This window comes from Hyla sarda, chromosome 7, assembly GCF_029499605.1.
Source record: "Hyla sarda isolate aHylSar1 chromosome 7, aHylSar1.hap1, whole genome shotgun sequence".
NCBI lineage: Eukaryota > Metazoa > Chordata > Amphibia > Anura > Hylidae > Hyla > Hyla sarda.
Window position 1 is genome coordinate 232,035,540 of NC_079195.1, and position 13,425 is coordinate 232,048,964.

The 13,425-nt window shown below is 44.0% G+C and overlaps 1 protein-coding gene across 1 annotated transcript in view; it reads left to right on the forward strand.

The window, feature by feature from the left end:
- The window catches only part of PTPRF (protein tyrosine phosphatase receptor type F), a 139,160-nt gene that overhangs the window by 97,029 nt on the left and 28,706 nt on the right, over nt 1-13,425 (forward strand). The window contains exons 5-6 of the mRNA XM_056532436.1: nt 7,078-7,095; nt 9,881-9,991. Coding sequence (XP_056388411.1) covers nt 7,078-7,095; nt 9,881-9,991 — 129 coding nt within the window. The remainder of the gene's footprint in view (nt 1-7,077; nt 7,096-9,880; nt 9,992-13,425) is intronic.

The window sequence follows — 13,425 nt, forward strand, 5'->3', positions numbered from 1 at the left end:
AACTTGCAAAATGAAGGTGATTTGCGTACAAGTGAGAGCTTGCACCAGGCTCTGGTCATGGTCAGATGAGTCCTTGACTGGCTTTGGTTATGTGGTCTGTGGACATGACTGGCTCTGGTCATGGTGATCTTTGATCACAGTCAGATCTGTTCATGGCTAGCTGTCCTCGTGATGGGCTCTGGTCATGGTAGAATAAGGTTTGTGTCGGCGTTGGTCATCGTGGTCTTTCCTTGTAATGGTCTCTGGTTAGAGCTCGTTGTGGTTTAAGGATATTACTGGCTAATGGCCATGGTAGTGTCACTGACTATGTCATTCACTGGTCATTGGTGGTCTTTGGTCATGGCTGGTTTTTGGCAGGGTGGGCTATTGGGATAATTGCCTCTGGTCATAATGGACTTTGGATATGACTGGCTCTGGTCACAGTGGGCTCTGGACAGGCTTTGGGGCTCTGTATAGGACTATGGTCATGGTGCGCTCTGGACATGACTGGCTTTGAGCATGGTGAGCTCTGGATATGACTGTGGTCATGGCGGGTTCTGTACAAGACTGGTTATGGTCATAAAGGGCTCTGGATATGACTATGGTCATGGGGCACTGGATATGACTGGCTATGGTCATGATGGGCGCTGGATATGACTGGTCATGGAGGCTCTATATGAATGGCAATGGTAAAGATGGGCTCTGGATATGACTATTGTCATGATGGGCACTGGATATGACTATAGTTAATTATGGTAAGCTCTGGATATGATTATGGTGATGGTGGGCTCAGGATATGACTGGCTATGGTCATGATGGGCGCTGGATATGACTATGGTCATGGAGGCTCTATGTGATTGGCAATGGTAAAGATGGGCTTTGGATATGACTATAGTCATGGTAAGCTCTGGATATAATTATGGTGATGGTGGGCTCTGGATATGACTATTGTCATGATGGGCACTGGATATGACTATAGTTAGTTATGGTAAGCTCTGGATATGATTATGGTGATGATGGGCTCTGGATATGACTGGCAATGGTTATGATGGGTAATGGATATGACTATGTCATGGAGGCTCTATTGGCAATGGTAAAGATGGGCTCTGGATATGACTATAGTCATGGTACGCTCTGGACATGATTATGGTGATGGTGGGCTCTGGATATGACTGGTGGGCTCAGATCATTGCCAGATTTGTTCATGGCTGGGCACTGGTCTGGGCAGTGTCTTACGGGAACTTGGGGTTGTTCATATGTTCATCACAGGTTGTTGAAATTTTTTAGAGACTGCATTTGTACAGCGTTGATGCTGCAGAATCTGTAACATTTAAATTACTTATTTAACCAAAGGTAGAAACTAATGACATCTAAAAATCTATTCTGACTTATCCTGCTTGCAGAGCTGGTAAACTGTTACAATGTGCCAGTGCAGGTAAAAGCTCTCTGTCGGGATACCGCTGATTGTGTGTTAAGTTCACAGACAAGAACATTTCATGACACGGACTGTACATTAGTCACATACGGCTGGATGTGCGGTAATATAATAGAGTCCTCATCTCACCAACCATTATCTTTGCTCTTTCTGGATGACCAGAATTCGGTCACTGAGGGAGAGAGACTAGAAATGGAGATTATGTTCTGCCGGAGCTTTAATTCCTGCATGGAGCTAGTAGAAAAGCTTTGAAGTAATGGGGTTGCATATCCCAAATGCCTACATATTACTCCCAGTGCCCGTCGCGGGCTGCAGGGCATCAGATGTCTGATGGACTCTGCGAATCAATGTTAAGTGCTTTGATATTCGGCTTTCTTCTTTGTCTTGTTTGTTTAACTCTTTGTGTCCTAAAATAACACTGATCATCCCGGAGAACAATAGCGGCACTGCCAAAAACCCACAACTGTCTGAATGTCAGATGGTGGCACAAAAGGCCCCTGACCTTTTAATACAAGCTGCCTGCTAATTCACACTTGGATACATGTTTCCCTGCATGGACACAATGTGAGATTAATAACCTGCTGTTTGATTAGACACAAAGCTATTGTTCACTGTTGTCTGCCAGTACAAGCCCAAAACTTTCTGAAGTAGGATTTGTCGAGGGGTAGCTGGTATATAATCTATAATCCTTGGCTTCTCTACTGACAATGTCCTGATGGAGTGTGGACGGCCCGTGATGTTATATATATGCAACGTAAACCAAGACACTGGGACTGAAAGGGTTTTGCAGCATAACGGGCAACTTTTACTGAACATCTTCCACATAACGGAGGCACAGATCTTTAACAGTTCGCACAAAAATAGTATTTTAGGTAGATGATGACTGATGGTACTGAAGAAGCTAAACTCTGTGGAATATAGAAGTTCACATGAGCAGTGCCTGAAGATGTTGGAAAAATACGGTATGCGGCTTCCTACAGAAAATGTTCATCTGGCCCACAAAGGCACAGATTCGCTAAGGGGCCCTTGCACATCCATTTTCCCCTCAGTCAAGTAGAAAAGTTCAGAAGAAAGAGGTAGAAAGTAAATACTTCAGATTAAGGTAAAGACTTTACACAGGATAATATAGTCCTCTACATAGATAAACAAGAGAACGATGATCCAGCACTTGCAAAAACGAACAGCTTTATTGAAGATCACAGGATGCAGATAAAACCAACCATATCATCAGACGCGTTTCGAGCGCATGCGCTCGAAACGCGTCTGATGATATGGTTGGTTTTATCTGCATCCTGTGATCTTCAATAAAGCTGTTCATTTTTGCAAGTGCTGGATGATCGTTCTCTTGTTTATCATTGGAGTGTCCTGCCGGGCACAGATCCGAGCACTGCTACGAGGTGGTGACCTGGAGTACTTTGTTTTTTCCTCTACATAGATGCCTGTAGGGCTTTATGTGACCCTAGTCAGTGACTATCCTTAGCAGGCCATGTGGCCTAGGAAAGTAGGAAAGCAAGACTTCATTATAATAACTCCACCTATTTACTGAAAAATGATGTTGAGTTCTAGAGAACATTAGAAGTTTAATTACAGAAATGCTGTTCTGCCAGAGGAGGCAGTAGAGAGCAGAAAGTTAATGTGAATGTAAATTAATGAGTTTAACTCTATGTTTACCATCTTCCATTATCTGGTGACATAAAAAAATAATAATTTCACACCCTCACAAGGCATAATACAACTAGCATGACATGGTTAGGTGATCCTAAATATACAGCACGGGGACCCTGCAGTATCAGTAAGGCCAGTTTTAGACCAGTGTATATGAAAGCGTACTTGCATACTTAAAGTCTTTCTTGGTCTTAAGTGGTATAATGATGAGTCATACTGCGTCATTTACATTCTCGCCACTGGCGGGCATCCGTATCGCCATAAATATCAGAACGTTAATCAGACAGGAAAATGTCCGATATTAATGAAATGTTTCTTTCCTTCTGTCTACTCTCCTTCACTCCTCACAAGTGCACAATCTCCTCTTCACCCTGAAATCTGACCGCAAATCAAAGCTTGATGAGATGACATATAAAATATTATCATGCGCAGCCCATGCTTAACCTTTGTAGCGCTGGCCTCTCTCACCAACCATGGTTATCATGACCCGAGACAGATGGAAATGCCAGGCAGCTGTCTGGACGAAAGGCCGATGAGATGATTTTATTATATATTCAGCCATGAAACTCTAACAGATCCGGACAGTGCGGACTATCACGTATTGGGGGTCACGTATCGATGGCTGTACCGCACACTCATCTTCACTGCAGAGCTGCCAAAAGTGAGGACTTATGTTTACAGTGCTGCCAAAAGTAGAAGTCTATAGAGCCAACTACAGTACATTGTTGTCGAAAGCCCAGGTGCGTAAAAAAGTGCAGTGTGCAACAGAAAAAGTGCACAAGGATGTGACCTCCACAAACCTTCCCCAACACTATAGGCAAGATAGGATCAATGGCCACCCCAGTGTCCAACATGGAGTCGTAGGTTAAGGTAGGCCTCCCCAGATGGGAATCTAGGGTTGTAATGGGAGTGTGCATACTGCAAAAAAGTTATCCATTTTACTCACACACTATGAAATATAAATAGGCACTGTCACTTAGAGACATGCGCTGTGACCCAAGCCGATCAGGAGAACGAGCGGGGATAAGCTCTTTTCTGGCCGTCAATCTTTGTCTTACTGTCCCATTGACTTATAATGGACCAGTAGGACAAAGGTCATGGAGAGCCGTACAGTAAAGCACACTTGTTTACCTCTTTTTTTTTTTTTTAAAGTGACACTTTAAAAACCCAGCAAAGGTCCTATATGTGTTTGTTGTCATCTGGCACTTGCTAACTATTGTAGGTCAACTGTTCAGCCTAAGGGCACCTGCAGTATGCACTTAGGAACTGTTTAACAGCATACAGTGCCCCCCCCCCCAGCATGTTTCACAAAACAAAGTGGCATTTTCAGGGGCAATAGGATCCCTCCTTCAATCTGTGTATGAATTTGTAGCTGTCTTTAATCATCATCCCAGACTGTAGCCACCGATAAGGACAGATCCCAAAATTGATCTTGGCGAAAAGCGAAAGCAAACCCTGTACCAACTCTTCCCCTTCCGAACGGCAGAAGGCAGTAACATTTTTGCTATGTCCATGATAAAGAATACAGTAAGGGTTCAAAACACATTGCAGCAAAAGTATATATAAATGGTTGACCTTCATTGTTAGTTCACGTTTTCTTAGGGAAAATCTCTGTATCAATACGGTGCTTCTCAAGAAGAACATGTGGAATCCCAAGTGTCCTTTTTGCAGGTAGATACCTGCAGCCTTCTTCATGATGTGATCTTTGTCATTGTGGCCCGGATGAATCTTCCATTGTGACACCACTAGACAGACCATACATGAATGCCTTAGGGCAACAGGCAACAGTTACGCCTTCCGAAAACACCGATATTAGTTTAGGAATTGCTACCGCAGGGACCTTGCAGATCAAAGCGCAGCGGCAGGGGGTGAATGTACACTCTGCCCATTTTTCCCTCCATACAGATCAACACTGTGGTTTTCACTGCAGGTGTATACATATATTTTTGCAACAACAATAACTCTGATACAATATGATCTTTCAAAGCGAATGGACCGCTCCCGCTGACACATTACTGCTGTGGGGGAGCTGGGCCGGGCCCGCGCGACTCATCAGATAATAACCAGATGCCATATTATCGGTGGCAGATGTCCAACCGCAGACTGGGAGCCGTCATCCTGCCAGAATAAAGGAAGGCAAGCTGTCACTTAGGAGATGCATTGGTTAAAATAAAAAATAAAAAACTGCGCGTTTGGATGGGCTGCATGGAGCAGGAGATTGTGGGGAGGGGGGATTTGGCTCGTTTAATGAGGAAAGGCTCGGTCATATAGTCTCCATGACGACTGCATCTCATTCCCATTCTCCTTGTGCGAGGAAACTGCTGGGAGAAAAGTTGTGATATTGCTTTGGCAGAGCTCAGTGCAAATATTGGCTCGGCTGCGCCGAAAATCCCGGCACTGTGTGGTTTTAGCGCGTGATTACAGGAGGATGACGTTGTCGCCGCCTGCAGACTGCTCACTTCTTACTTATATAAACTGCATTTTTCCGTTGATTTGGACTAAAATTTTAACATTTTCTTTCAGGTAGAAAACAATGTCTATGTGCAAGGGGCACAAACTAAACTACTAAGAGACCAGTCCCCGGCGGTCTATTCAATGACATGGTGCGGAGGACACAGATGTGCCTTAACCCACTGCAACCATCATGGAAGACAATGTACATGTGGTCTCCAAACTGTTGCAAAACTACAACTTCCAGCATGCCCAAACAGCCTATGGCTGTTTGGGCATGCTGGAAGTTGTAGTTTTGCAGCAGATTTGGAGACCAGTGTTTTTTTGGTAGCTTCCACCTCCTCAAATTTCCACCCCCCCCCCCCCCCCAATCACCAGGTGATCACGCTTAACACTGAATTACCCCCCAGATCTGGTGGTTATCATCTCCAGCTATTACCGGGATCAAGAGATCAGTCATCTGCGAAGAACCATACAATGATCCCCCGATCAATAACATAGATTCTAGGGCTTACATTCCAATCAGGGAAATGCGTGCACACCATGTTTTTATGTTTTTTAGTTGACTTGCACCAAAATGATCATCTAATTTTACTCAATTGTTACTTTGTCTGCACTGGCTTTGTCATCTTTCTTGTTGTGCGCTTCCAGGGGACGTGGTCAGCAGATGCGCTGGTTGGTGTGCAAAATTAATCACTTGCACAAAAATAATTTTTGCGCAAATGTACTCCAATGACCCATGCAGAAGTGTGTGCAGATTTCTGAATTCGTTTGTGCAACATAATACATTGTGCGCAACAACTGGGAAAAACATGCGCTTGCGCAGCAGGTTTCTTATCGCACAAATGGGCTAATCTTTCAAGGACCATAGGCGAGAATTATCATTAGTGTAGATTATTGAGCAATGCAAAACCTTCCGTGCAAGTGCATGGATTTTCCAGTTGCTGCGCAAAATTCAGCGCACCTACCAGCACACCTACTAACCACAACCTCCACCCCCTGTGGGAAGTGGATAGCAAAAAACAAACAAAGCCAGTGCCGACAACATAACTGAGCAGGTCCCGTGGCCAGAGAGGCTTTACAGGACATTGTAGAGTAGTTTTGGCTCTCTGTATATTACACATTAGTCTCTATATAACGGACTAGCTTATTTTCAGGATTGATAGAAGCTGCAATAACTGGACCCCACCCATCAGGGTTTTAAGGTTTCTCTTTAAAAAAAAATTTTGTTCAGGAAGCCCCGGCATATGTGTGTGCTTCGCGCCATGTTATAGGATAACCCTGACTCACTTTAACACTCTCCAATCCTATGTATATAACTTCCATGTAATTCCTGTTTCTTTACTCTCTATAAACCTGTGTAGAATCTCTTCTGATGTCCTCTTTATGGGCGCGGTGGGTGCAGGCGCGGGCTTGGCACTGTGTTAATGGAGAGGTTAATCAGTCCCCACCTTCCCCTCTGTTTTCTCTTATTGTCCCTGTATCTCCTTATACTTATTACTAACAGCTTCTTTCTAATCTTATTTGCATTCACATTACCTCACCAGGTGGTACACCGATCAGAGGTAAGAATGCTGGGGTCTTCGTCACAACGTCGCCTCCACCATCCTCACGTCACCTTATTTGGTGGCTCATCCGTGTTCACAACTAACATTAACAATCTCACATTCTGGTTGTTCGTTCTCTTGTTCTACACAATTTGGCCGAGGAGCTGACAATCTGGCTGTACCCTTTTTTCCCATAATGCTGGTTATGTAGATGACCACCTGTAAGCTCTAATTGAGAGTATACTTTACCCCGCAGCTTTGTCGTCAGCCCCCCCTGCTGCTGGGCCCTAGGGGGAAATCGCAGTTGGTGATTTATCACCCCTTTTTAAAGTGACTTTTCTTTATTGTCAGTGTTTTACTCCAACTAGGAGTTTCAAAAACTGACTGGGAATGTATGCCAAGCCAGTTCTCTCTGTCCTTCAGAATTTCATTCCAACTAGTAGTCTTGTAGACTGACTGGGAATGCATGCCAAGCCAGAGATCTCTCCAGAAGGATAGAGAGATATCTTGCTTGGCATAATTTCCCAGTCAGTTTCCAAGACTCCTGTAAATCAGTTACTGTAAGGGAAAGCTGTTTTCTTCCAAGAATTCGAAGTGGAGCCTGAATGGCCTATAAGTCTCCACAAGTCTTTATGATGCTCTCTTCAAGAAGAAACATTAACATATAATGTTTCCTTTACAGTCTCCACTACGGTCTATTAGGCCATGCTGCTCAATGTGCAAAGCACCAATTGGACCAGCGGAAGCGGAAGATCCCAGTATCTGCTGAAGGTCACAATCTGTATTTACTTTCTTGAATAGAGGTCCCCAACCCAGTCATCAAGGCAACCAACATTCCGAATTTTCTTCACTACTTCATTGGAATAGAACATGGAAACAATCAAATCCTGGACTGTTGGTGGAGCCTTAAGGACTGGATTGTGGACCTCTGCTGTAGAAGATCCTACTGACCACAATAGGGGCTGTATATAGTCAATACAGATCACCAGACTCTGAAGAAGCAGCTATGGGAATCTTTATGTGCAGCTGATGCCATATATTTGGCACCACAGCTTAGTAGACCATATGCAGACTTGACTGTCAATGGGAAATCTCACGATTTCAAACCTGGAGGGACATTTTATGGCATTGGATGCATCGAAAATCTATTCATCCAGATGCATATCAGATCTGTAAAATATCCTAGTTCTTTCTCCTCCTAAATTGTCGGTTTCATCCATAAAAGGGTACAGCCTCAGCAAGAAGGTCCTCCAGGCCTTTCACTCGCCTTGTTCATCATCACTGTTTTCCACAGTCCTAAACCACTAACACCCCCCACCCCCACCCCATCAGATGCATCAAGATTTTGGGATCTTGTTCACATGTTGCAATATACAATGTGTATCTGTTATTATAATAAGGTTCACACCCGGCACAGGTGCAGGATATAGAGTCCTGGGAGGATGATAACAAATTACCTTGTAATACCAACACTAGCGTATAGGTGTAGCTTCCAGACATTGAACTGTTATAGTATTTCTTGGACATGTTTGTAACATAAGGTGGACATAAAAAAGATAAATGATGAGTTCTCTATAGGGGAACCTCCTGTCCCCTCCAGTAGAGTAGCACTCGAATATCCTCACCCACTGATGGGGAGCGGCTGCCATCTTTCTCCCTTCTTGGCATTTGGGGCCCCTTGAAGCCATTGTGAATGGAATACTCGAATATCCACAAGTTTTTGTTTCAAAAGTAAGGAGTTGTACCTCTAAGGCAGTGTTTCCCAACCAGTGTGCCTTCAGCTGTAGCCATTGGCTGTCCGGATATGCTGGGAGTTGTAGTTTTGTAACAGCTGGAGGCGCACTGGTTGGGAAACACTGCTCTAAGGTTGGGGCTGAAAGAAACTCTGCCTAAAATGTAACCTTTAATTAACATATCAGAAACATACAGAGATGAATAAAAAAAAAAAAAGAATACACAATTTGGGTGCACAATAACTAGTCACTGATAGTGTATAGTAAATTATAGGGTATTACACCTCAGTGATGCAAAAATTACATTGAATTTGTGACTGTAACAATCAATTCCAATCATCAGAATACCAATCCCAACTCGTTTCACCCCGTCAGGGGACATAAGACTAGATGCAACTTGCAACAAAAAAAAAAAAACAGGTTTAGATCTTTTGCAATAGTTGTGTTGCGGTCACATCCAGACTGTGATTATTGTGATCCTTGTGTCATGCCGCCCATGTTGTCTGAACCTGAATGAGCTCTAGTGAGGAGGGAATCTGTTCCCTCTTGTATCTGTTCAGAGGACAATGAGGGGGATGCCAATAAGTAGCACAGTAACATCACTGTCCTGTAGGGCGATTAGCAGATGCTGTGTTGGCATAAAGCATTATAATTAAGATGATCCTGAACTCCAAAAACCTTTAGCATTTTCCTGGGGTCTCCATGTCCATCTAGATGTGTTACACAGACATGATGGCAGCAAAGTGAGACTTCCTCTCATCACTCAGGACCCAAGAGGAGACTCTGAAGAGACTTTTCACATCTTCCCTGCAGGCACTTTCACACCAGTTGATAGGACTCTGTTCGCACTTGGCACAGATTCCTCCAGACTAATTAAAGGCCTTGTTAATGCTTCTTGTCCCACATTCTTGTATTGAAGTTGCTTGTGCCAAGCAAGATGACTTTAATAACCGGCTCTTGGTTGTGTCTCATAGGACGGTGGTTGAAAATTAATTATGGAGCAGGAAATGGTTTGCGCCACCGGTACAGGGTTAGAGAATTTAATTTGTTCTTTTTTATCCATTTCCCAGGAGCACTGCATATTGAAAACAGCGAGGAATCTGACCAGGGGAAGTACGAATGTGTCGCTACCAACAGTGCCGGAACACGCTACTCCGCTCCTGCTAATCTCTACGTGCGTGGTAAGAATTCCATCCCATTGGGGGATCACCCAACCATGGACCACTGCTAACAAGTCGTCTTTGCAGGACTCCAGCGTAGTTACCAACGAGCCTCCTACTATCGGTGGTGGTCTGCTGTGTGTGTCTGCGATGGCGAGATGTTGTGTTGGTAAAAGTGATTTGTGCTGTTGGAGTGTTATTGTGTGCTGCTGTATCCTGTACAATAGAAATGTACTACAGCATGTGCCATCCATTGCAGAACTGTTCTGTATCATTGTTTGTGTAATGAATTGACCTCTGAATCCAATGAATGGCTAATATGGTGCAGAGTGGGGAATGTCCTGTAATATTTATATATTACCTTGTAAAATACAGGAAGAGATACCCCCCCCCCCCCCCCCATCAGTATTCTCTCCCTGGGTATTACTAATAATGACTGTCCTTGGATCCCATTAATAAAAATGCCCCATTGGTACCCTAACTCATTAATAGTGCTCCTATGTAAAGACCCTACTGTGCTCACATACAGTTATAATGCCCCCTGTGCTGCATTGCGGGCAATCTGGCAAAAAATATACTTACCTAGTCCTGGTTTCCATGATGAATGCTTCATCTAACTTTTCTGGCCTGCAGCATGTTCAGGGACAGGATTCCCAGATAGGTGCGGTGACGTCACATCTTCAGTACAGGAGTTACATCCCGGTGGCTTATAGGCTGTAGGCCTGAAGTATCTGTAGCCTATGAGTAAATATTGGAAAGGGAGCATCCTACTTCACTAAGTGAAATTTCTCATCACAGTGCCGGTCGGGGTGCGGGGGGGCCAGTTCAGAAGCTTAGAGGGAACCCCACCTATAAGATTTAATTCTACCCCAATCCCAGCAAATTTTGCAGTTGAAGTCACACGGAACATTTTATGAGAGTGTTTAGAATTTCTCATTATCCAGAGAATTCACTGTGTCTAATGTGCACGGGTGTACAATCTACAATTAGCACGTCCCTGTGACACCCCAAGTTCGTGACTATACTGGGAACGAGTTGTTTTGTTTGCGATTCTATTAGAACATACAAGGCAACGTTTGCAGATTCTATGAGGGTGAATTTATTAAGAGCGGCATTTATGCACCAGTCCTAATGCAAAGTGCACCAGAGTAAGATTCGCCAAATTTTTAAAGAGGCACGTGCCTTGACTGTCTTGATATCCACTACAGCTGGAATAGATGTTATAGTTGAGTGTAAATTATAATCTTTTAAGGACCTGCCCCTCAATAAGCTCCACCTATTTTGACAGTTCCATAGTTAGTGCAACAGTAAATAAGTTACAGGTTTTTTTTTGTTGTTGTTTTTTTTTTACAAATCACGGGCTAAAAGTGCAATCTCATCCACCAGGAAACTGATACAATGCTGATATGTTTTTGTTTACATCATTTCCAATGGACGTGGATAAGAATGGCACGCACATGGGTTTGTGCACATAAGTTTGGTGTTGTATTAGATGTTGAGGTCTCTTTAACTTATGCAATGAGAATCATTTACTTTTTATGCTTTATCAGACATCTCCCCTGTAAATATGAATGAGACGGAGTAGTGCGTTCTGCAATGGAGGGGATGAAGTTATGAGTGACAATACTGGAGTAAGATAAGGGGCTGTGCGGTGTGTATGGTTGTCCGGATAGCATTGTGTGCAGTATGTATGGTTGTGTGGATGTCGTTGTGTGCGGTGTGTATAGTTGTGCGGACATCGTTGTGTGTGTTGTGTATGGTTGTGCAGATGTCGTTGTGTGCGGTGTATATGGTTGTGCGGACGGCATTGTGTGTGGTGTGTATCATTGTGTGGATGGCATTGTGTGCGGAGTATATGGTTGTGCAGATGGTGTTGTGTGCAGTGTGTATGGTTTGGTCGGATGGTGTTGTGCAAGTTGTGTATGTGCGCATGGTGTTGATGATTGTGCGTCACGTACACATGCAGTTTTCTGTTTTTACTCTCTCTGTGTTTCTCCTTGTCTTTCTACTTCCTCGTCATCCTCATCGCACCGCCATCCAATCAAACCTCCATCTCTCAGATCAGCGAGAAGGTTGGTCCCTTTCACTTCTTATCCAGATACAGATTGGCACGTCAGGTCCGACCCACCCCTTGTGGGGGAAACAGCAGAGTCGGGCTCCGAACAGAGCTTTTTCTTCTGCAAACCCCCTGATCCTGCTTAATTCCTGTCCTCTTCCCTTTGACTCTGATGCCTGCCTGTAATATGTGCCTGCCGGTGCGGTCCCCTCAGAGCACGCTGAAATGTGCATGATGGCCCCTGTCCACACCCTCCGCAGCTTCTTCTTACCCAACCCTCAGTCCCAACCTCTGTAGCTTGGTGCCGTATTTGTTCAGTCTGTTAATTCTACCTTGGAACCTTGAATATTTGCAAGACACAATGTCATAACATCTTTCATAACCATTCATTGTTTGCAGCTGTTCACATTGGTGTTCTTTCCTGTGATGAGTCACGCAATTTTCTAGGGTCACGATTCGTCGTTCTGGAAATCATAAAGGATAAACTTGTTAAAGACATAAAATGTAGTGTAGACCAGCAATGGGATAGACAGGAGTGAGCCAAAGAGCCAAGTACAAAGGATAATTGTGAAGTTGCACTGTAGAGGAAGCTTCTACAAAGTGGTCATTCGTTGCCTAAGTCGTGGGTGCAGGAAATCTCTGTTATTTTCATATCACCCAACAGAAGGTGTAGAAGTGCTCAGTGATTAAGAGCACCACTTTAGTGACATGTCAGAGATCAGTTGCTCGGGCTAGAAATTATTCGAGAGTGATTTATCTTTGGATAAAGGTTCCTTTAATGAACACATACGATCCTGATAAAAAGATCTATTCTGTAACAGAGAAAAGACTTTGCAGGAATGTTTTGCACCTTTTTCACTCCACTTTTTCAAGCTTGCACTTTGTTGTGTCTCTCATATCGTACTGGTGATTGTCCACAATGCCGCACCTCAGCCCAGGCTTGCTTTCCCCATTGCCATCTCTAGTAGGAGGGAAGGACACTGTTACCAACTGGCTGGCTTTTCCCTTCATTTTTTGTTAATGTGGCCTATACCAGTTCCCATAGGAAAAGGGACCACCTTGCCCGTCTCTATGGGCCTATAAAAGCCGCATGGTACATATCTTTTTGCCATGTATAACTTGGCACCTTTGCTCATGCAGAGAATATGTTCCCAACACGTGTTCCCCTTTAGCATTTAGCGGCATGAGGTAAGGGGTGATCCCAGAGGGAGGAGGGTTAGTATCTGTTTGGCTGTGGATAATGACATGTACATTTTCTTTTTGCTGTGTTCCTGGAAGCTGCTCCGCTCATCCAGGCATTTAATTATTGCTCTGCGACTCTGCAAGGTCATATATTAAAGAGTTCTTTTATCTCCGAGCTGCGGATCTGCTCCTTTTCCCTCCCTCCCCTTCATGTTAT